This window comes from Lithobates pipiens, unplaced genomic scaffold (genome assembly GCF_037356315.1).
Source record: "Lithobates pipiens isolate NorthernLeopardFrog02 unplaced genomic scaffold, aLitPip1_a1.2 Scaffold_19, whole genome shotgun sequence".
Classification (NCBI taxonomy): domain Eukaryota; kingdom Metazoa; phylum Chordata; class Amphibia; order Anura; family Ranidae; genus Lithobates; species Lithobates pipiens.
Genome location: NW_027507764.1, coordinates 281,166,333 through 281,189,575, shown reverse-complemented (window position 1 = coordinate 281,189,575; position 23,243 = coordinate 281,166,333). Strand labels below are relative to the sequence as shown.

At 45.4% G+C, this 23,243-nt stretch overlaps 1 protein-coding gene across 1 annotated transcript in view; it reads right to left on the bottom strand.

Annotated features, from left to right (window-relative positions):
• CCT5 (chaperonin containing TCP1 subunit 5) overlaps window positions 1-23,243 on the bottom strand; it is a gene marked incomplete in the record, with an annotated part of 307,206 nt that overhangs the window by 203,519 nt on the left and 80,444 nt on the right. The window contains 1 exon segment of the mRNA XM_077491963.1: window positions 7,592-7,790. Within this exon segment, the coding sequence (XP_077348089.1) occupies window positions 7,592-7,790 (199 nt within the window).

Here is a 23,243-nt window from a genome sequence, read left to right as displayed (position 1 = left end):
GGTGTGCCCCCACCTCAGGCACAGCAGCCTGAACACCTCCAGATGCAATGCCCACTCTCCTGGGTCCAGCATCTGTTGACTCAGCTAGTCCACCTGCCAATTTTCCACCCCTGGGATGTAAATGGCCGATAGGGGCGGTACATGTTGCTTAGCCCACCACAAAGTATGTGAGACCTCCTGAGCAGCAGCTGAACTTTTTGTTCCTCCTTGGTGATTTATGTACGCCACAGCCGTGGCATTGTCCGACTGTTTTCCGATCGGACACCCTTGAAGACTCATCGACCATGTGTGGAGGCACAGCCTGATCGCTCTCCATTCGAGCAGATTGATCAGCAACCTGGATTCCTCCGTCGACCAGAGGCCCTGAGCTGACTGAATCCCCATCACTCCACCCCAGCCGGACCGGCTGGCGTCCGTAGTGGTCAGCCCGGACTGAGCCACCGGGGACCTCAACCACCAGATCAGGGTGTACCCGACTGGTTAGCTCACCTTGATCTGCCAATCCAGAGACAACAGATTTGTCCCACTTCAGCAGAATCTCCTTCTGCAGGACTCATGTGGAACTGGGCAAAAGGTACCGCCTCAAAAGGAGGCCACCATGAGCCCCAGCACACGCATGCAAAAGCGGAGCGACGACCACTTGCGGCTCATCAGTAGAACTGCCGCCGATCGGAGAGTCCTCAATTTGTCTGAGGGGAGAAAAACCCTTGCTTCCCTGGAGTCCAACAGTAACCCCAGGTACTCTAGATGTACCACCACCGACTTCTTTAGGTTCAACAGCCACCCAAAGTCTTGCTGGGTTTGCATGGCGATCACCATATCCTCCAGTAGTATTGAGGAAGAAGAAGCTCTCAGGAAGATATAGTCTAGGTAACCCACAATAGTGATCCCGCGTTGTCTCAGCAACACCAATACTGGAGCGAGAGAGCTTTGGTAAAGACTCGGGGCTGATGCCAGGCCAAAAGGAAGAGCCACAAACTGGTAGTGGGCTTCCGACTGCCAAACGCAGAAATTTTTGATGCCAAAGGCATATGGGTATGTGCAGGTACGCATCCTGGATGTCAAAAGAGGAAGTCACCTTTATGGAGTGCAGCAACTGAGCGAACTGATTCCACTCTGAGGGACTTCAAGTCCAAGATTGTAGTTCAAGAAGGAAGGGGTAAGTCCAAACAGATTTAAGTAGAACCCCTGGAAGCGTTCAGATTCTGGAACTGGTACGATCACGGGGTACGAACCGGGGACACGGGTATGCTGGAGGGGAAGAATCTGTTTGGCAGCCAAGAGAAACTATCATGTAGCCCATGGAAATCAGATCACAGACCCATTGGTCAGATAACTGGGAGGCCCACCGGGCTGCAAACTCCCGAAGGCGACCGCCCACCCATGTCCCCAAACCTTCATGTGGTAGCACTTTTGTTCGCAGGCTTGCGGTTCCAGGGAAGCTTCTGACGGTCCATGGGCATCCTGTCGGCTGCTTGTGAGTGGAAAAAGGAGGGCCCTTGCCTGCGGCGTGGATCCTTAGCCGTCCAGGCCTGTGGGCGTAGAGTACTCTTACCACCCGTGGCATTTTTAATAAGGTCATCAAATGAGGCTCAAAGAGCCTATCGCCAAGGAAGTGAAGAGCCGTCAGGGCTTTCTTTGATGCCTGGTCAGCGGACCAGCATTTCAGCCAAATGAGGCGCCTCAGCACCACAGCTGACACTGAAGCCCTGGACAACAGGGGAAGAGTTTCCAGGGCTGCATCACAAACTTACTTAAGGCCATGCACTAGATGGTCTGCTAGCTCCACGCAGACAGCGGAGGCATTCTGCTCTCTCCCAATTCACGGTGCAAAAGTTTCGTGGTTACTTTATTTAACCTAGATACTGGGGGGGGGGGGGGGGGGGGGTTCACGACCGGAGGAGCCGACCACTTTCTGAGAAGGCTTTCCTCAAAAGGGAAACGTACCGTCAAATTTTTGGGGACCGAAAAGGTCCGTTGCGGACGACCCCATTCCCTGTAGATGAATTTGTCAAAATAAGTCAAATACGGGAACACCTTAGGTGAACGTGCTGGCTTGTGTGACCCAAAAGGGACTGGAACATCAGCAGAGGAATCCGCTGGCTCCTGAATCTTCAGGGTATCACACACAGCTGTGATAAGTGCTCCAAGAAGCGCCTTGTCGCACCCGGACCCAGAATAATCCTCACTGTCCAAACTGTCCTGGTCAGCCACATCTGATAGGTCAGAGCAGGGGTCTCCAGCCACAGCAGGGCCTGAGTCTGCATCAGAGCTCTCCCCAGAGGATGGGGGGGGGGGGGCAGGGGCCTCTTACGTGCACCTTTCCGGGGAAGAAACACCAGTTTCTGAAGCCATGCTGACCCTAGCCTGTCTGCCACCTGCAAGGGGACTTAGGACAGTGAAGGTCCCACCCTCCTGCTGCCGCCACGCGGGGGGGGGGGGGGGGGGGGTGGGTTACTTAGCGCTAGACTCACCACCCTGGGGCATTCTGTGAATGCCAACAGTGCCTGTAGTCCCTAGGAGGTTCCCAGTTGCAGAGAGGAGAAGAAACTGTCAGCAGCAGCTCCAACAGTGCTGCAATGATCTGCAGAGATCAGCACAGAGCCATCCAGTGTCACACACACACACACACACACACACACACACACACACACACAGTGGATACAGGAAGTAACAAGTGAAAGCACATGTCATGCTGTCACAAGAGGTCAGCGGTGAAGAAAGCTTTCAGGCTTTAATAAAATCGCCGCCAAAGTAACCAATAGGAATCCTAAGGAAAAGGGCTGCTGAAGCTCACCAGGGAATCTATAGCTTTCCCAAATCCAAGACGGCTGCCGGAACGGCGCCATGCGGTGAACAGAGCACAAATAAAACAGCTGCCTGACAGAAAACCTCCACAAAAACTGCTTTTTGGGACCCCCAGACCTGGACAAGGACTGAACAGCAGCCGCACAGAGCCCCCACAAGTGAGAAACAGCGAACCACACACACTGCCCGCAGCGCATGCAGACATACCCCTCAGAGGGGGGAGGGAAAGGCGATAGGGACTTGGGAGAGAAGATAAGGAGGCGAGGTGACCCCCGAATCAACCCCCCAGCGAATGCCTAGCTGCTCACCCCACCGAAGCAGGGAAAACCGTACTTACCAGTCCTGAAGAGCTGGGAGACATTCCATCACAGACCTACGCCTGCGCTGGTAGCTGCTGGCCTCGGTATACTGTGATCCAGACACCAGTAGCCCAGTCATATGTATACCCCGGAGCATTGCAGCTCACCGACCACCTCTGGAGCACGAGGTATGTTGTGGCCTGCCGAGCCATAGCTGAGGCCTGCTCACGCTCTATGGCCGGACTGGGGAGACTACAAGGATATCATTAACCAGCCTGTCACCCAGCCGGCAGTTGATAGAAGATCTCAGGATCTCTCAACTTGCGCAAAAAGCAGCAAACCTGCAGTAAAAACATGGACCGAGAGGCCCGCAGGGTTTCCTAGGTCATTCTCCTTGCTAGGCAAAATAAAAACTGAAGCTGCTAGCAGCAGGAGGAGAGTTGATAGCACGGGGCCCATCCCCCTGGGGTGGGATTAAAGTTGTGTATTGTGTAACAATTTTGCCTAGTTTCTCCTAATGGCAGGCTATACAACCCATGTAGTTACAGAGAGGAGCTGTGTCAGTCGGTGAATACAAGAGAAAATCTGTTTGGTGGCCAAGAGAGAGGAACTCTTGTAGCCCAATGAAATCAGTTCGCAGATCCATTGGTCAGACAGCCGAGAGGCCCACCGAGCTGGAAACTCTCGAAGGCGACCCATCCAGCGAGGCTCCAAATAGCCGCTCACCAAGGGCGGGCAAATCCGTCAAGGCTTTTCTAGATGCTTGGTCCGCAGACCAGCCAGATCAGGGGCCGCAGCATCACTACTGATACTGATGCTCTGGAGAGCATGGGAAGCGTTTCCAGGGCCGCATAACAGACATACTTAAGGTCGTGCACAAATTGGTCTGTTAGTTCCACGCAGACTGGAGGAGACTGCAGCTTCAACAATTCACGGTGCAAGTTTTGGCCACTCAATAAGGGTCTGGGACACTAATGCCGTGGCCAGTAACGGTCGTACCACTGACTCCACTACCGTAATTATGGACCAGGCCACTGCCTCGGCCCTCCTGCTGGTAGGATCCTTAAATGCAGGAGCCCCTTCTACCAGGATCGTGGTTACTTTGTTTAACCTGGATACTGGGGAGACCATTTTTTAAGGAGGCTCTCTTCAAAGGGGTAACAGCACCATTTTTTTGGGACCGAAAAGGTCAGTTGCGGGCATCCCCAATTCCTTGTATATGAACGTATCAAAATAAGTCAGATATGAAAACCAGGCGCCGTAGGCTTTTCTTTGTTTTTTTTGGAGGCGACTTTTTTCTCTCCCCCCCCACCCCCCCAGGTGACCATCTTGGCGTTTCTCAAGAGGATTTTGGGTGGCAAAAGATTGCCTACGGCCGCATCACCCTAAAAAGCACCCAATCTCGTCTCGTCTGATGCACGGGCTGGCTTACAGGACCCAAAAGGGACCGTCACCTTGGCAGAGGATCCTGCTGCATCCTGTATTTTGAGGGTATGACACACAGAGGACAAATTAAGATATACTTCATCATGGAAGCCATTTTTCTCCACTAATCCTTGGACATCTGTTCAGAACAATGCTCGTCATGAAAATTTCCACATGGGGATTTCTTACAAGCATTCATGATTGCCTATAATGGGTTTCACGAGATCCTGATTGAACATCCATTCGCACCGATTCTATGGCTGTGAAGATTTTCCATTAGTATTATTCACAGGCATTTAAGACTACCTGTAATGGACGTCATGGGATTCTGGTGAGTAGGATGAGTGGCAGGTGATGGAAGATCTACTTATTGTTCACCAAGAACAGGAAGATTCACATGCAACTTTGATTACAGTGGTGTAGTGGTTAGCACTTTCACCTAGCAGCAATAGGGTGGCTGGTTCAAATCCTGACCACGACACCATCTGCCTGGAGTTTGCATGTTCTTCCTGTGCCTGCGTGGGCTTCCTCCGGGCACTCCGGTTTCCTCCCATGCGCCAAAGACATGCTGGTAGGTTAATTAGACCTCATCAAAAAATTGGCCTTAATATGTGTATGTCAATGTTGTATGTATGTAAGCGTGTCAGGACCTTACCGGTAAAGGGTCACACGGAAAAATAAAAAAGCCGCAGATGGACTCTGGTGGCAAGAAAGCGCCCAGAGGCGATTCAGTTCGCATAGGTAGCGCTATACAAGTCATTCACTCACCTTTGTTGGACACTGAATAGACATTTTTGGGATTTTGCACATAATTTCAAACATTATGCATTTGATTATGGTTGCCGATATTGTTTGCTACATTTTTTGCATTTAAAACGTTTTTTATCATAGCTTTCTTCAGTTTAGCAAGTGTGCAGTTCAAATAAATAAATTTGATTGATTTTTTTCACTTATTCTTTATTTACAACGAGCTGCTCTCATTGTTACTATTATTGAATATTTGTTTTGTCATTTGCGCAGGTTTTAGGTAGTTCATCACTCACACACTACACATGGTAAAGGTGCACGATTTGGAACTACACTATTGAAGGAATTGTGGACTTTGCTTAATATCAATTGAAATAATACATCCTAATGCACTTTATGTTTATATAACCAATGAAATGGTTCATATTAATTGGTTATTAACTATTGATTTAACACATTTTCTCTTGTTAGTCTGCCTTTTGGCCGTTTAATCACTTCGGACCCAGGCCAATTCTGACATTTCTCTTCTACATGTAAAATTCCTAATTTTTTTGCTAGAAAATTACATAGAACCCCCAAACATTATATATGTTTTTTTTAGCAAAGACCCTAGAGAATACAATGGCGGTCATTGCAACTTGATATCTCGCACGGTATTTGCACAGCAATTTTTCGACCGTGATTTTTTCAGAAAAATAACAGTTTAATGCTTAAAAAATAAAATAAAAAAACAGTAAAGTTAGCCCAATTTTTTTGCATAATGTGAAAGAGGAGGATACGCCGAGTAAATAGATACCAAACATGTCACGCTTCAAAATTGCACACGCTCGTGGAATGGCGCCAAACTTTGGTATTTAAAAATCCCCATAGGCGACGCTTTACATTTTTTTACTGGTTACATATTTTGGGTTACAGAGGAGGTCTAGGGCTAGAATTATTGCTCTCGCTCCAACGTTCGCGGAAAAAACGGTTTACACTTAAAAAAAAAAAATTGATGACTTTTATTCCTATTACAAGGAATGTAAACATCCCTTGTAATAGGAATATGGCACGATCGGACCTAGTTACAGTGAAATATGGGGTCAATAAGACCCCATATCTCACCTCTAGGCTGGGAAGAATTATAAAAAAAAAAAAAAAAAAAAAAAAAAAAAAAAAAGGATCCTGGCTTCCTAGCCAGATCAGCGCCGTTAATTTGAATACCGAGGCCGGGCGTGACGTCATAACATCGCGCCTGGCCTCCGAACGATCATAGAGACTCCGGGGACAATCTAGTCCACCGGAAATCTCTGCGATTACTTGCTGGGCCCGGTGGATCCTGTGACCGACTCACCGATGGAAACGGTGAGTCGGTAGAAGCACCGGAGGGTGGCGGGAGGGGCGTCCCCTCCCGCCGCCCGTAAGAACGATCAAGCGGTGGAACAGCCGCTATGATCGTTCTTATGGTGTAGGGAATCGCTGGCTGAAAACGGCAATATCTGAATGATGTCTGTGGCCTCAGGCATTATTTAGATATAACCACCGAAACCCCATGACATCAATAGATGTAGTGCGGGTCTCAAGTGGTTAAATAGACCGCTGAAAGTGCTTTAGGTTACCTTCGCATGCAAGCAGCTAGCCAAATCATCCATGCAAAAATGATCTGAACCGATTACTTGCAATACTATCTGCAGTGTTATCAGTGCTAGCATCGTTCCCTGGCATCTCCCTGAACTACAAAACACCTCCCCCATTACATACCCCTAACACACTTCCTGTCCTAAGGTTCCAATGTTGCCCAGCACATCTGCCACCTCAGAACAGAAAATTTGTTAATGACAGGATTTTCAAATTGGGGGGGGTCTATAGTAGCCACCAAATGTAAGGAACTGGTACACTGAAATCCTATATTTTGTTCTTTGATTTAGCTCGGATTTAAAGTGAGCTTGTGATTTGCCCATGCATGGCAAAGCAAGAGATTTGGATTAATTTAAATGCTGCCCTCTCCAGCTTCATTTCTACTATAAAACAACAAGTGCTTTGGCTATAGTTGGCATGTCATTCATGCCCCCCCCTCCTGTGTGGAAGCACAATTGCTTGGCGATTAGTCGCTGTGCTGTTGTAAGTGGAAAGAGTCCTCAGCCCTGTGTAAGCTCTGTTTGGCAACTGAGTGTAAATCGAGCAGGGATGTTGCAAGTGAACCTTTTAAGCCAACCTGCATGGGGGGAAAAAAAAAAAAAAAAAAAAAAAAAAAAGTATATGGTGGATTGTGTGCTGAAATGTGTTTGCTTTTGCAAAGGCGACTTGTTAAAAATAAACAAACAGCAGCTTACACTTTTGAGCCAAGTGTGGTCATTGCAGTTTGGATAAGAGGTTCTATGTTGTTGGGATCCACCGGGAAACTATCACTGATCTTATCCAAATGCTCAATAGATAATCTTGCAGCTTGCTCATAACCATCTGAGATTCTTATGGGATGAATACCACGATCCAGCAACTGCTCAGCTTGTTCCAGTAAAGCTCCTGCAAGAACTAAAAAAAAAAATAAAAAAAAAAAATTAAAAAACAGAATATTTATTGTAAACCTAAAAAAGTTTAATATTTCCACACATCTATAAAATAGCAGCCCATCAGATCAAGAACAGGATGGGCTAAAGCAACAACCTCAACAATACTCATCCTTTATAGTTCAGTCAGAAGCTGGGACAGGTTTGTGATTAAAGTAGAACTAAAGAAGGCAAACTTTTCCTGGTGCCTCCATGGCAGCATAACAAGCTCTGCCTTGGCTCCTCCCTCAGGACCAGTGAATATAAAAAAATAAAAATAAAAAAAATTAGTGCACTCCCTGCCTTCTCCTCCTCCCCTCCCCCCCACTCATACCTCATGGTCAGGGAATGGTGGTCAAATGTCTTACCTCTGCAGTCAGCAGCTTCCAGCTGGGTTCAAGCCTCTCCCAGGTGCAGTCCCTATTCTTGGGCAGCTAAATGTACCGATTGGCTAGGGAGTCCCTTCTGTGGGTCTTTCGGGACAGCAGTTGTCAAGAGTTTCTATCTGCATTTATATACTGGCATTTGCTCAAACCTGCAGCAGAGAAAGCCGCTACATCCATTTTCACTTAGCCTTCCATTCCTCTTTAGCTTTCTTCCTCCCACCACCTTCCCCTCCTTGTGATATTGTACCTTAATTCCTGGTTACTATAGCGGGTAGCGCACTCCTCGCAACAGCTTTCCTGAGTCCCTCAGCGTCTTCCTGCACGCTCTGTGCATGTGGACGTCAGGAGCTGGCTTGGTGGGCCACATAGGTCCTAGGGTCGCCCACTGAGCATGTGCAGTCCAGCCTGAGGTCATGTTGGCCAATGCTCTAGCTGAAATAAGTCGCCAACTCCTATCTTTCTCTAGCTGCTTTTTCTGTCTGTTGCCCAAATTAAGCATTACACCACCCAAACAAGACCCACGCCAACATTTAAGGTAGGGACTGTCCAGGTGAGAGAAAAAATAAAAAAAAAATAAAAAAAAACAGACACACGCACACTTATGCTGGTACGTTTATGCATTTCAGCCTTGTACGCCAACATCGAGGTGACAAACCTGTGAAGGCCCCAACCAGATCAGGATACCAAGCGAGGGTTCAGCTGTGAAAAGACAGTTAACATTCACCACCTCCCAAATCCCTAAATGCTGAGCATGCTGGGTCATCCCATTAGAAGTCAATTAGTCTGCACAAGCTGTTTTAGAGACTTTACAGCAGACAGTCGAGGGTTAACAGGCAAGCTGTCCTACTCAAAAGATGGGTAGGGGGAACAGTGGAAAGAGCAACAGCAGTTCCATTGCAGAGAAATTAACTCTTCCTGGTCCATCCTTGAGAATCCTCTCATGCAGCAAGTATCCCTCCTAGACATCTGGATGATGGTGGGCCACCGGAGGATACCTCAGAAGAGCTCGGCCCATGGACTCCAACTTTTTCCTAGTTCAGCTTTATGTCCAGGCTGTTAAGCCAGCTATTGGCTGGGAGAAAGCCGACACTACATCTGAGAAGTAAAAAGATGTACTTCTCATTTCTAAAGAAGCAGGTTTCCTTCTTTCGGCTGTGCGACTTGGGACTGCAAAGTCGCATGACAAGACGTACCTCATGATTTCCAATGAGCACCGTTTATACCTGTGCAATTTTAAGTCACAGTAACCGCTGCAAATGGTCCCTGCACTACTTTAGTCCAACTTTCATGTGCCTTGAGGTCCATAGACCTCAGAATACACAAGCATGGTTTCAAGCTGCATCAAAATCACGTGACTTTCAGGTTGCAATAGAGGAAACCGAGGCTTACTCTGATGGATGATATCAGACATTGTTGAAAAAAGGGGAAAAAAAAAAATGAATACGTTTTCCTCTCAATTGCCTAGGAAAAGTTTATCCACTGTCGGAACAAGATTCTGCAATGCCAGATGGTCCGCGAGAGGTAGACGTGGTAGTGGTTCGTATAAGTATTTAATTTTACCAAATTTATAATTCAGCCTCATTTGAGGATGCTTTTGACAAATTACTAGACCCCAATTTAAAAAGGGGCTTACCAAAAATGGGAGGATAAATGCCTGGAAGTCAGCAATTTCCTTATCTGTATCCAAAACCCTATGGGCATGGACCAAAAACATGGCAACAGTGATTTAGCAAAATGTCAGAGGGAAAATATAGACAAGGCTTTGGATGAATAAGGTCTCAGCAGACTTCACTAGTGAGAAAGCGATGGATACAATTCGTTACTTTGCAAGATCAACATCACTACTTTTGATAGTCCTATGGGTATTGTGTCCAAAAAAAAAAAAAAAAAAAAAAAAAATGTATAAATACCCTTTTGATGGTAAATCACTCTTTGCAGAAAAGTAACAGAAAGCCATTTCCAGTGTCACAGGTGGAAAGTTAGACGCAATTCTCCAGAACTGCAGAATTAGATGTACCTGGGGATTCAGGGATTCTTACTTGCACCCACCCATAAGACAACTGTTAGAAGTATCTGAGATTTTCAGTTGATCAGGCCCATCAACAATTACAAAGTTTCCCCTTTGGACCCTGAACTTCACTCAGAGCCCTCACGAGGAATCGGATTACTATCCAAGCTTCTCTATGAGTGCTGGGTCTCAGTTCTCATCACTGACCAGACAATGTCGTCCTTTTATCAAAAGATCCAGCCCCGTTAGTGGAACACAAGTGAATGCTGTGGCATAAATTATCAAGATACAGTTGGATGGTAAATCAAATGAGTCATCTGTGGACGACCATTCAGAAAGTAAGGAGAGTGAGGACATGGTCCTACATAACAGCCTCGAGCCAACACAACTTAACCAGTTGCCGCACGCCGATGTATGTCAGCAGAATAGCATGGGCAGGCATATGGGCATACCTCTACGTCCCCTACCTCCCAGCGGGGGGCCAGATTGGGCACCCCCCTCTTCCCCGGTGCCAGTGGTGGTTGGTAATGTTCAGGAGTGATCAATGCTGAGGGGGAGGCCACTAATTCATGGCCACCCCCTCACAATCGTTCCTGACGAACAAGAAGCTTCCTCTGCTTCTGTAATGTAAACCGAAGCAGAGGAAGTGATGTCATCTCTCCTCGGGTCAGTCTTTTCGTTCAGGCTTCCGAGGAGGAGAAGACATCCAAGCGAGTTTGCACCAACAGTAGAACACGCAGGCACACTCAGTGACACCAATAGCAGTTTTTTTTTTTTTTTTTTTTTTTAACTGATTACTGCATTGGTGTCATTTGTGACTGTTATATGTGTTAGGGCAGTTAGTGGTAGGCCCCTTTAGTTCTAGGATACTCCCAACTCCCCCCAATAAAGGTTTAACCCCTTGATCACCCCGTCAGTGTCACTAAGCAATCTTTCATTAGGGTCACAGGTGAGGCTAGTTAGCCAGGTAAGTAGTTAGGTTCAGCATCGGCTTTTTATAGCGTCAGGTACCCACATATACTATCCAATAAAGGTTTTAACCCCCTGATTGGCCCCAGTCAACACTTTGACCAGTGATCACCATATAACTGTTACGGGTGACGCTGTTTTTTTTTTATAGGGCACCGGCCGTTTATCACCTAATCAAGGCTTAACCCCCTGATCGCCCCACTGGTGAAACAAGTTAGGTTTTAGGGTCAATCGATCATGGTCACTTAAAAAAAAAAACATAACTGCATCATTCACAGAGTTTGGCCTGATCAATGTGATCACTAACAGTATTTTTGGTAGCGTTTTGACAGTCGCTGACGGGAGCTTTTTTACCCCTCACTAGTGCACCAGTAAATTTAGAGCCCAAAATGGCAAATTGAAGATACACTAGTGAAGAGGTCTACACGTTTCTGAGCATGACAGATAGTGAAGAGGAAGTCACTCATCTGTCAGATTCAGACTGAATACAATCCTGAAAGGTCCCCCAGGGAGGGTTTTTGGCAGCCAATTATAGATACTGAGAGAATAAGCATTGGATAAAGCATTAAAGTTTTTTATTGAAAAATAAAATGGATTATTCAACGAGTGTTAAAATATGAGCTCAAATGGGGATATACCTATGCCAAATACAGAGAACAGCAAACAGAGGTTATACACAGCATATAGTAATGACTATTGCATAACAGTTTCTGACACGTTTCGACCCATTAGGGTCTCTTCAGAGGATGAGTTTTCTAAAGAGTTTATAATAGCGTATCAAAATTTGTTTAGAAAAGCTATGATATGCCAAATTGCTCAATAACACATTGCACATAATTACCACTTTATTTGGATATACCCCTCGGTCAGATCCTCCCCACACAGCCACCAGAGCATCCAGTGCGCCTCCACACCACCCCGAGAAAGGGGATGAAGATACACTTGAGGTGGCTTAAAGGGAGTCATGCATACCAGTGCCCCCCAAAGAGGGTGGGGCCAGAACCTACGGCAATTACTAGCGCGTTAGCTAATTGACAAACCCATATTTATAATTTTACAATTTATTAGGCGGTCAGACAGAATTGCAATGATCTATTACAAAGGGGAATAATGGAATAAAGTAAGCCAGAGATGACCTTGTCTTTACACTCTGACGATGACAGTGGTTAGTAGGATTGAAAGTGACGGACGAGTGCTGTGAACTAGAAAAAAAAAAAAAAAAAAAAAAAAAAAAAAAAAGAAGAAGATGAATGTAAAATGAAATAAAATAAAAAATGGTGGTGTTTACTGGTTGTATGAAAAGCAGTAATGAGTGAAAAATCAGTATCCTTAATTACACGGGTAAAACTAGAGGTGCCGTTTTGCCCCCCACTCCTGGCACACAGAGGGAGACTATGGCTGCCAATGGTGTGCCTCCTTCGGCGTTCCTGAAGGCAGAGCCCGACCAGTGTCTGTCACCCCTGCTGTAAAAATACGTGACGCCATGAAGTCAACCTGTGTGCGTGCACGGCACGCTACATCCGGAGGTGATCAGGGAGGCTGCCGGTAGGATGATCACTCCCACAGGTGGCCGACCCGGGGAACCTGCCACCTAGTAGGACTAAGTGGGAGCGCAGATGGCAAGCCTCCCCATCCTGCCAGGAAGACGCATAGGGAAACAGGATCCCCAACCCGGGGCAGCATGCGGCCATGCAGGCGTCACAGGGATCAGATGATCTGAACCACAAGTGGGGGGAGCGCTGAATGAGAGGCATAAAATCGGACTCACAAAATTAGTACAAATATAAGAATTAAAGTGGAGGGCCACCCTGAAAAAAGAAAATACATTAAAAAATTGAAAAAAAAATGAAATTTTTTTTTTTTTTTTTACTTACCAGAAATGCCTGTTGCTAGGCACAGCATCCTAATCTGCCTCTTCCTCCTCCGCGGAGATCTTTCTTCTCTCCTCCGTGCGGCGTCTTCTGGGTAATGGGTCACGCTGTGTTCTGGGAACTGTGTGTTCCGGAACACAGCGCGTCCCATTCACAAAGCGCTGCGCGACTCGCGCATGCGCATTAGGAAACTGCCAGTGAAGCCGCAAGGCTCCACTGCCTGTTTCCCTTAGCCAAAATGGCGGCGCTGGGACCCGAGACCGAAGGACGGGTCAGCCTTGGGCGGCCGACATCGCGGACGCCCTGGACAGGTAAGTCTACTTATTAAAAGTCAGCAGCTACAGTGTTTGCAGATGCCGACTTAAAAATTTTTCTTCAAAACCGGCCCTCTTTAACGAGTAGCAAAAAGATTAAAATTACAAAAAAGTTATTCTAAGCTGTACACTAATAATTCTAGCGATATACTTTGAAGTTGATTAATCAACCCAGAAGTAACTGCATTGATTAAGCATTTAAATGTATTTACCCAGAGGAAATACCTACCAAATGCAAAGGGGGGGGGGGCAAAAGTAAATACATTTTAGCCAGAGTAAAAAAGTGACATAGGGTCCAATGGATCCCTCTTTACTCCTGGTTGTAGTAGGATTTTAATCCATTCACCACCACGATCGAGACTATAAAAAGCGTAGACTCGATCGGGTATAGCAACAGCGCAGACTAGGGATGCACCGAAACCGATACCAAAAATGAAAAATACACTAGGCTGAAAACCGAAACCGATACCGAAAATTACTGTTTTTTTTTATATTTTTTATACAGGAGGTGGTCAGAGACTGGCGACATGGTTCAGGAGGTGGTCAGAGACTGGCGACATGGTTCAGGAGGTGGTCAGAGACTGGCGACATGGTTCAGGAGGTGGTCAGAGACTGGCGACATGGTTCAGGAGGTGGTCAGAGACTGGCGACATGGTTCAGGAGGTGGTCAGAGACTGGCGACATGGTTCAGGAGGTGGTCAGAGACTGGCGACATGGTTCAGGAGGTGGTCAGAGACTGGCGACATGATAAAGGAGATAAGTGTGCAGCCAGCGTGGTGTCCCCTTGTGCAGCCAGCGATGCAGCAAAGAGAGCGGAGAGCCGCATCTGCCGTCTGGTTCAATAGAGCGCCGGGAATATCACAGCTTTAAATTTCAATAGCTGTGTGTTCCCCCGTCGCACGCCGTCGAATACAGCCCCTTCCTTGTCCGGGGAACTGTGATAGACAGATCCCCCGTCCAGTCTGGACGGGTGATCTGTCTATCAAAGTTCCCCGGACAAGGGGGATGGGCTGTATGCGATGGCACGCAACGGGGGAACACACAGCTATTGAAAATTAAAGCTGTGATGTTCCCGGCGCTCTAGTGAACCAGACGGCGGAGGCGGCTCTCCTGCGCTATTCACCTCCCGTGATGGGTGGCACCAGGGGTGGGGGCGGTGCTCCGCCCGCGGCCAGGCCCCGCCCCATTTTCGGCTCAATTATTGGCCGTTTTTTCCTTTCGGCAAGTTGCCGAAAGGGCCATTTTAGGCCGATATGTTTCGGCGGCCAAAATTTCGGTGCATCCCTAGTGCAGACTTTATTCACAAGAGCGCAACTAGTTTAATGAGCTCAAGGGGAGAAATAGAATTACAATTTGATCCCCTTATTAAAAGTCTGCTTAGTGTCCTAATATAAAGTTTGGCACATTCCTTACCCTAAAAAGTAAGCACCTTGCCAATTTTTTCTGTCCATATTGGGGCGAGTCTTCCCTTAAGAAAATGATCCTGTAGACAGCAGCTCCGTGACAGATAGCCAACGCTAGTTGTGGTCCCTGCCAAGGTCAGGCGTACCAGACCCTGATCGTCTGCTGTCGAGGTGCAAGAACCGCAGGGCTCTTATATGGAGCAGAGAAGTACTAGCGCCGCTATTCCTTCTGGTGAACTGGCAAGCACCAGCGCACTAGTACACCCTGGTTATAGTCAAACCAGCACTGCAGTAACACGTGGTGATGTGGCAAGTCCCATAAGTGCAGTTCAAGCTGGTGAGGTGGCTAGCACAAGTAGTGTCCCGCTGCCACCAAGACAAAGACAGGCTCGTCGAGCCCATAGTGCCCTTCCTGCAGAATTCGCCAATCCTAATTGGGAACCCACCACTTCTGCAGCACCCGTACTCCCCCCCCCATTCACTGGCCAACCCAGCATTTAGGCTTAAACTGTTGATTTTACGTCTCTGGATGTTTATTCGCCATTTTTCACCGAAGATCTCTATAGATCTATTGTGGACCAAAGCAATTTGTACGCTGGTCAACACATCGTCACTAATCCCCAGTCCTCCCTTGCCAGAGATTGGAACCCAATTACGGTTTCCGAATTTAAGACCCTTCTGGGGCTATCCCTCATGGGCATAACCAAAAAAAGTGAATTGCGGTCATATTGGTCCACTGACCAATATGCCCGTGTTCTGTTTCCATGGCCAGGGCACGATACGAGCAGATCTTGTGGTTCATGCACTTAAACAATGAACTCTGTTGTCCTCGTGCAGAACCTGGATAGGATCAGCTCTACAAAATTCAGCCCCTCGTAAACCACTTCAACCAACGTTTTTCAGACTTGTTTACTCCCCATCAAGTTGTCTGTGTTGAGTGCCTGATAAAGTTTTCTGGCCACTTGTCACTCAAACGATATCTTCCCAGCAAGCGTGCCAGATACAGGGTCATGATGCATAACCTCTGTGTGAGGGCCACAGGCTATATATGTAGGTTTATGGTTTAGGAGGGAAAAAATCACGTAGAGCCGGCAAACTGCCCTGACAAGATTGTGTGGGACTGTGTCCACCCTTATTCAGAAAGGGGTACCACTTGTAGGTGGACAATTATTACACAAGCGTGCCACTTTAGTCAGTTGTTTGATCAGATTGGAGCATGTGGCACAGTGCAATCTAATCGCTGGGGCTTTCCCCAGCGGCTTGTAGATTCCAGTCTTAGGCTAGAGGAGAGAGCCTGCTTGAAGTGTAATAACTTGCTCGCTACGAAGTGGAGGGATAATAAGAATGTTTCCGTTCTTGCCTCCCTTCATGCAGACACAACGGTCCAAATTACTATGGCGACTGGTGTTGTGGACAAATCCCAATGTCCACGAATATAACCAAAATATGGGAGGAGTGGACCTCAACAACCAGTTATTGGTGCTGTACCTAGTTGCCCGTAAGGCCAGGAGAAAAAAAAAAAATTGCGTATTTCAATTGGTTTTGCTCATGTGTTATACAGAGCTTCAGGACGGACTGGATCCTTCCTTAAATTCCAGGAAGAGATGGTCAGTGCCCTTCGGTTTCCAGACGGTGATCCACCTCACCTTACCAATCCAAATGCTGTAAGCAGGCTGCATGAGAGGCGTTTTCCTTATGTCCTACAGAATACATCTACCCAATGAGCCCCTCCCCCCCCCCCCCCAAGAAAACGTGTCTGTAGAAAGGCGTGACACCTGCTATTGTCCCTCCTGTCCTGACAATCCTGGTCTTTGCATTGGTGAATGTTTTGAGCGCTACCATACACTAGTTGAGTTTTAGCATAGGGTACAGCATTGCACAGACTAGGCATACTTTCACGGTGTCTCCCAAGATGCCATCACATTTTGAGAGACCCAAACCTGGAACCATTACAGTTACAAATAAAGTGTAAAAAAATAAATCAATAAAATAAATACACAAAAAATATATTAAAAAAGTTGTTTAATTGTTCTCTATTGTTCTGCTCTTTACTGTATTCTATTCTGCAATGTTTTATTATGTTTGCTTTTCAGGTATGTCTTTTTATACTTTACCCACTTTCAGACCGGACCATTTTGCTGGTCAATGACCAGAGGTCTTTTTACAATTTGGCACTGCGCTGCTTTAACTGGTAATTGCGCGGTCATGCAATGTTGTACCCAAACAAAATTTGCGTCCTTTTCTTCCCACAAATAGAGCTTTCTTTTGATGGTATTTGATTGCCTGTGCGATTTTTATTTTTTGCGATATAAACGTAAAAAGACCGCAAATTTTGAAAAAAAATGATATTTTCTACTTTTTGTTATTAGAAAAATCCAATAAACTCAATTTTAGTCATACATTTAGGCCAAAATGTATTCAGCCACGTGTCTTTGGTAAAAAAAAAGTCAATAACTGTATATTTATTGGTTTGCGCAAAAGTTGTCACATCTACAAACCAAGGTAAGTTTTCTGGAATTTACGCAGCTTTTAGTTTACGACTGCCTATCTCATTTCTTGAGGTGCTAAAATGGCAGGGCAGTACAAAACCCCCCCAAATGACCCCATTTTGGAAAGTAGACCCCCTAAGGAAATTGATAAGTGGCATGTTGAGCCCATTGAATATTTTATTTTTTTGCCTCAAGCGATTGAATAATGACAAAAAAAAAAAAATTTTTTTTTTTTTTACAAAGTTGTCACTAAATGATATATTGCTCACACATGCTATGGGCATATGTAAAATGACACCCCAAAATAAATTCTGCTGCTTCTCCTGAGTACAGGGATACCACATATGTGGGACTTTTTGGGAGCCTAGCCGCGTACGGGGCCCCGAAAACCAAGCACCGCCTTCAGGCTTTCTAAGGGCGTACATTTTTGATTTCACTCCTCACTACCCATTACAGTTTTGAAGGCCATAAAATGCCAAGATGGCACAAAACCCCCACAAATGACCCCATTTTAGAAAGTAGACACCCCAAGCTATTTGCTGAGAGGCATGTTGAGTCCATGGAATATTTTATATTTTGCCACAAGTTGCGGGAAAATTACTAACTTTTTTTTTTCCCCACAAAGTTGTCACTAAATGATATATTGCTCACGCATGCCATGGGCATATGTGAAATGACACCCCAAAATAAATTCTGCTGCTTCTCCTGAGTACGGGGATACCACATATGGACTTTTTGGGAGCCTAGCCGCGTACGGGGCCCCGAAAACCAAGCACCGCCTTCAGGCTTTCTAAGGGCGTTACAGTTTTGAAGGCCATAAAATGCCAAGATGGCACAAACCCCCCCCCCCAAATGACCCCATTTTGGAAAGTAGACACCCCTAAATTTAGGGGTACACTAGTGAGACTAGGTAATAAATGGCGGGTGCCCTGAAACTATAAAAAAATAACCAACCAGCGTCACCTGTAACAGTTATATGGTGATCACTGGTGAAAGGGTTAACTAGGGGGCAATCAGGGGGCTTTATGCGGTAGTATATGGGGGTCCCTGGCGCTATAAAAAGCTGCGGCGAACCTAAATACCTACCTGCCTAACTAGCGTCACCTGTGACACTAATACAGCGATCAGAAAAATGATCGCTTATTAGGCTGGGTTCACACTGGAGCAATGCAGGAACGCCACAAATCCGCGGCGGGTTCCCGCATCGCATGCCTCCCGGCGGCAGTTCACACTGCCCTATGCGAACTGCTGGGAGTGTCAGTGAAATGTTAATGACACCCCCAGATCAGTTCGCATATCGCAGTGCGATCTGCAAACTCGGATCGCATGGTGTGAACACCCATGCGATCCGATTCTGCTGCGGACCAAAAAAGGGTCCCGTGCGAATTTGCGGCGGGTGCGACGCAAATTCAGCCATACTATCTGTATGGCTGAACTCGAATCGCACAGAGATCGGATGTGATTTGCACTGCAGTGCGGTGCAAATCACATCCGTTCTCAAACCGCTGCAATGTGAACCCAGCCTTAGTGACACTGGCGACGGGGGGTGATCACGGGGTTAAACCTTTATTGGGGGGTTAGGGGGGTACCTTAGAACTAAAGGGGGCTAACCCTAACTGCCCTAACAGTTATTACAGTCACAAATGACACCAATGCAAAAAAATGTTGGTGCAACTCACCGATCCTCTCTCCTCGGTGTCGGAACGAAAAATACTGACACGGAGGAGAGATTACATCACTTCCTCTCCTGTGTTTACATTACAGGAGAGGAAGTGATGTCACGGAGCATTTCCATTCGTCAGGAGCGATCGCGAGGGGGTGGCCATGAATGAATGGCCGCCCCCTCATCCCGGATTGCTCCCGAACGAATACCGACCGCCGCAGGCACCGGGGGGGGGGGCCCAATCGGGCCCCCCACCCGCGGGAAGGCAGGGATGTACAGGTACGCCCATATGCCTGCCCGTGCCATTCTGTCGACGTACATCGTCGTGCGGCGGTCGGCAAGTGGTTACTGTGTTTTGTGAACTTTTTTGTTTTCAGGTATGCCATTCAGCTGCAGATCGGATTTATCTTGACAGCAAAAGCGTTTGCTCCTACGATACATAAAGCCGTGACACCAGCACTGGCGGAGGTGATTTCACCGCCACAGTAAAAAAATAAAAATAAATAGCGCATACATGCCAAAGCATGGGGGCAGCAGGGGTGGAGGGGCAATTTTTAAAAAATTTTTTTTTTTTAAATCATCTTTATTATTTTCTTAGAAAAGATTCAACAAACAATTACATTCAGTCCTGAGGCATTGAGGTTTACACAAGTCCCCCAATGTCTTCACATTTACTTACATACTTTCCATTACATATCTATAACAATATTAGGTGGTGGCCCGAGAGAAGGGGATACTTGGTGGAGAGTTAACCAGTGTGTAAAAAAAAAAAAAAAATAAAAAAAAAAAGGAGCGTGGGAAAATTTAGATTTCCCCCCTGTGTTGTTTCCCTTCTTTATGTGTTTTTAATGTGCCCTTGTGCTTCCTTTTTTTTTTTTTTTTTTTTTATATAAATAAAATACCCTTGCTCATTTTTTCATTATTGCGTGCTTTTATTCAGTCTGTGACCCCTTAGTGTATTGTTAGTGTTTTGTGCTTAGGGAGGTCCTCAGCCCTCCTTTATATTTCCTAAAAATTGTGCTTATTTTTATCTCTCCACGATTGGTTCTCTCTCCTCCTGCCCCCCTCCCTCAAGCCCCTCCTCCAATTACATATCCATCATTTATTCGCTTCCCATATGCCTTAAAACATACTACATACAACAAAATTTGAAGGTTGTGGTTTCGGATTCATATTTCCCCTTTACCCCTTCTACGATGTACCTTTGGAGGACACGAGTCTGCGTAACAGTTTCTTAATTTTTCTCTCTCCCTTCCTTCCTCCCTCTCCCTATCAGGGATCTCTGGGAGGCTCGGGAGGGATTATCAAAATTTTTAATCTGGTATAACTTACTCTTTCTCCATTTCTCGGGAATAGTGCTTCCAGCCTGCCCACATGTTTTTATGTTTTCCTTGTTGTTCTTTTATATCATATATCCATTTTTCAGCTTCCATTATTTTATCCACCTCTCCCTTCCATTCCAGTAGGGTGGGACATGCTTTCTGCTTCCAATATCTAGGTATTAATATTTTGGCTGCATTCAGCGGATGTGGTATAACTCTTTTTATAAGATTTAATGGATCCTTCTGTCCCATGAAACATATTGTAGGGGTGTCATTTCTATTGGTTTTGCTGTTATCCTCCCTATCCATTTAGCCACTCCCTCCCAAAAAATCCTAATTTTTGGACAATCCCACCATAGATGAAGGTATGTCCCCTTTTCCCTACATCCTCTCCAGCAATGCCCACCCGCTGTTGGGTATATCTCTGCTATTCTGACTGGGGTTCGGGACCATCTGGCTATAAACTTATATGACATTTCTTGCATTGCTGCGCTTATCGATGTTGCATGCGTCATTTCCATACGTTTTTTTATTTGTGTTGGTCTAAATGTGCATCTTAGTTCTTTCTCCCACTCTCTTATAAAGTAAGGGGTTGTGCTGTTTTGTTCACTAAGAACTAATTTATACATCTGGGATAGCAAGTAACTTGGTTTTTCTATTTTCATACACATCTTCTCATATGTCGTAAGGGAGCTCAGTGGTCTTACTTGGGGTTCTAATTTATTAAAAAAAATCTCTCATTTGGTAATATCTCCATCCCGACATATGTATATCTCCTTGTAATGATATTAATTCTGTTAACGGGAGTAAGCTTCCCAATGGAGCGTATCTTAGACACCTTGTATCCCCCCCCTGAGCCCCAGGAACTTAATACTCCCTTTTCTTCCCCTGGTGGAAACCATGGATATCCTCCTAGTGGGGCCAGTGGTGATGTACGTGGGGCATATTTTTCGTTTTTGTTCAATCTGTCCCATACTGCTAACGTATTCCGTGTTAGTGGTGACGTCCACTTTGATAGAGCTCTATTCGTGGCCTGTATCCATGGGGCCCCCGCTAAATTCCTGTCCACCATACTTTCTTCTACCGAAACCCATGCCTTATTTAAAAAGGAGTCATGGCACCAGTTTAGTATTCGTACCATAGACATTGCTTTATAGTACATAAAGACATCTGGAAGCCCTATTCCACCTTCCTTCTTATTTCTACGCAGGATATCATATGCCATTCTAGGGTTTTTATCATTCCATATAAAAGATATAGGTGAACAAAGTGAGCTGCGCTAAAAAACAAAAAATTGTATACCTAAAACCTAATCCAAAACTATATCAATAAACATGAGGAAAAACAATATTGCGTGACAAAAATATGATTAGTAAATAGTATATGTGAATACTATCATATCATATAAGTGAGTAAAGTGTATACTAAATCTGAAATGAAGTTAACATAAATAGTATAGAAAAACCCCCACAAAAATGTATGTATATTAAAACAAAAATTGTGTGTGCTAAATCTAAACCAATAATAAAATTTAGCAAAAATAATATTCGAAAGCAACAAAGAGTTCATATACAATGGAGAAAAAAATTGTCCAAAAAGTATTGTTGGTTCTTCCAAATTGAAAATAAGGTGCAAAAATATCCACAAATGTGTGTATAAAAATCAAAACAATCCTCCACCAGTGAGAAGAGGGGCCGCTTACCAGAGTTGTAGATCCCAGTGTTAGTGAGATCAGTAAGGCAACAGCACAGAAGTTTCTGGACGAACCGTCACAGGCACCACACCGTTTGCATCTCCAATACGAAGGCTCCAATCGGGAAACGAAGGCATCGTAGATCGCAGGCACCACGCTGCTTCTATCTCCAATACGAAGCCTCCAGTCAGGAAACGAGGGTATCGTGGCTCATGTATAAAAAATCAAAGGCACTCGCATAGCATAAAACCACTTAGTTTAATGGAATAGAATATAAAAAGTTACACTCACATGTGTATAGAGAAAAACGATCACACAAAAAACGAGCCGGCCGGACTCGTGTGCCGCCCACACTTGCTAGTTGGGCGTTGAACGCGGAGACGTCAGAACGCCTATCTCCCTACGTGAACACGTCCGTTCGTGACGAAACGTGCGTAGGGAGATAGGCGTTCTGACGTCTCCGCGTTCTACGCCCAACTAGGAAGTGCGGTCGGCACACGAGTCCGGCCGGCTCGTTTTTTTATGTGATCGTTTTTCTCTATACACATGCGAGTGTAACTTTTTATATTCTATTCCATTAAACTAAGTGGTTTTACGCTATGCGAGTGCCTTTGATTTTTTATACATGATCCACGATACCCTCGTTTCCCGACTGGAGGCTTCGTATTGGAGATGCAAACGGTGTGGTGCCTGTGACTGTTCGTCCAGAAACTTCTGTGCTGTTGCCTTACTGATCTCACTAACACTGGGATCTACAACTCTGGTAAGCGGCCCCTCTTCTCACTGGTGGAGGATTGTTTTGATAATTTTTATACACGCATTTGTGGATATTTTTGCACCTTATTTTCAATTTGGAAGAACAATACTTTTTGGACAATTTTTTTTCTTTATTGTATATGAACTCTTTGTTGCTTTCGAATATTATTTTTGCTAAATTTTATTATTGGTTTAGATTTAGCACACACAATTTTTGTTTTAATATACATAAATTTGTGGGGGTTTTTCTATACTATTTATGTTAACTTCATTTCAGATTTAGTATACACTTTACTCATATGATGATATGATAGTATTCACATATACTATTTACTAATCATATTTTTGTCACGCAATATTGTTTTTCCTCATGTTTATTGATATAGTTTTGGATTAGGTTTTAGGTATACAATTTTTTGTTTTTTAGCGCAGCTCACTTTGTTCACCTATTTAGTTTGATATCGGAGTATTACGATTAGGGTTGCTGCTTATAGGTTATCCTTTTTTTCTTTGTTTGAGTAGCGCGGTTTACCTTTTGTACCGCATATAAAAGATATAAACATTT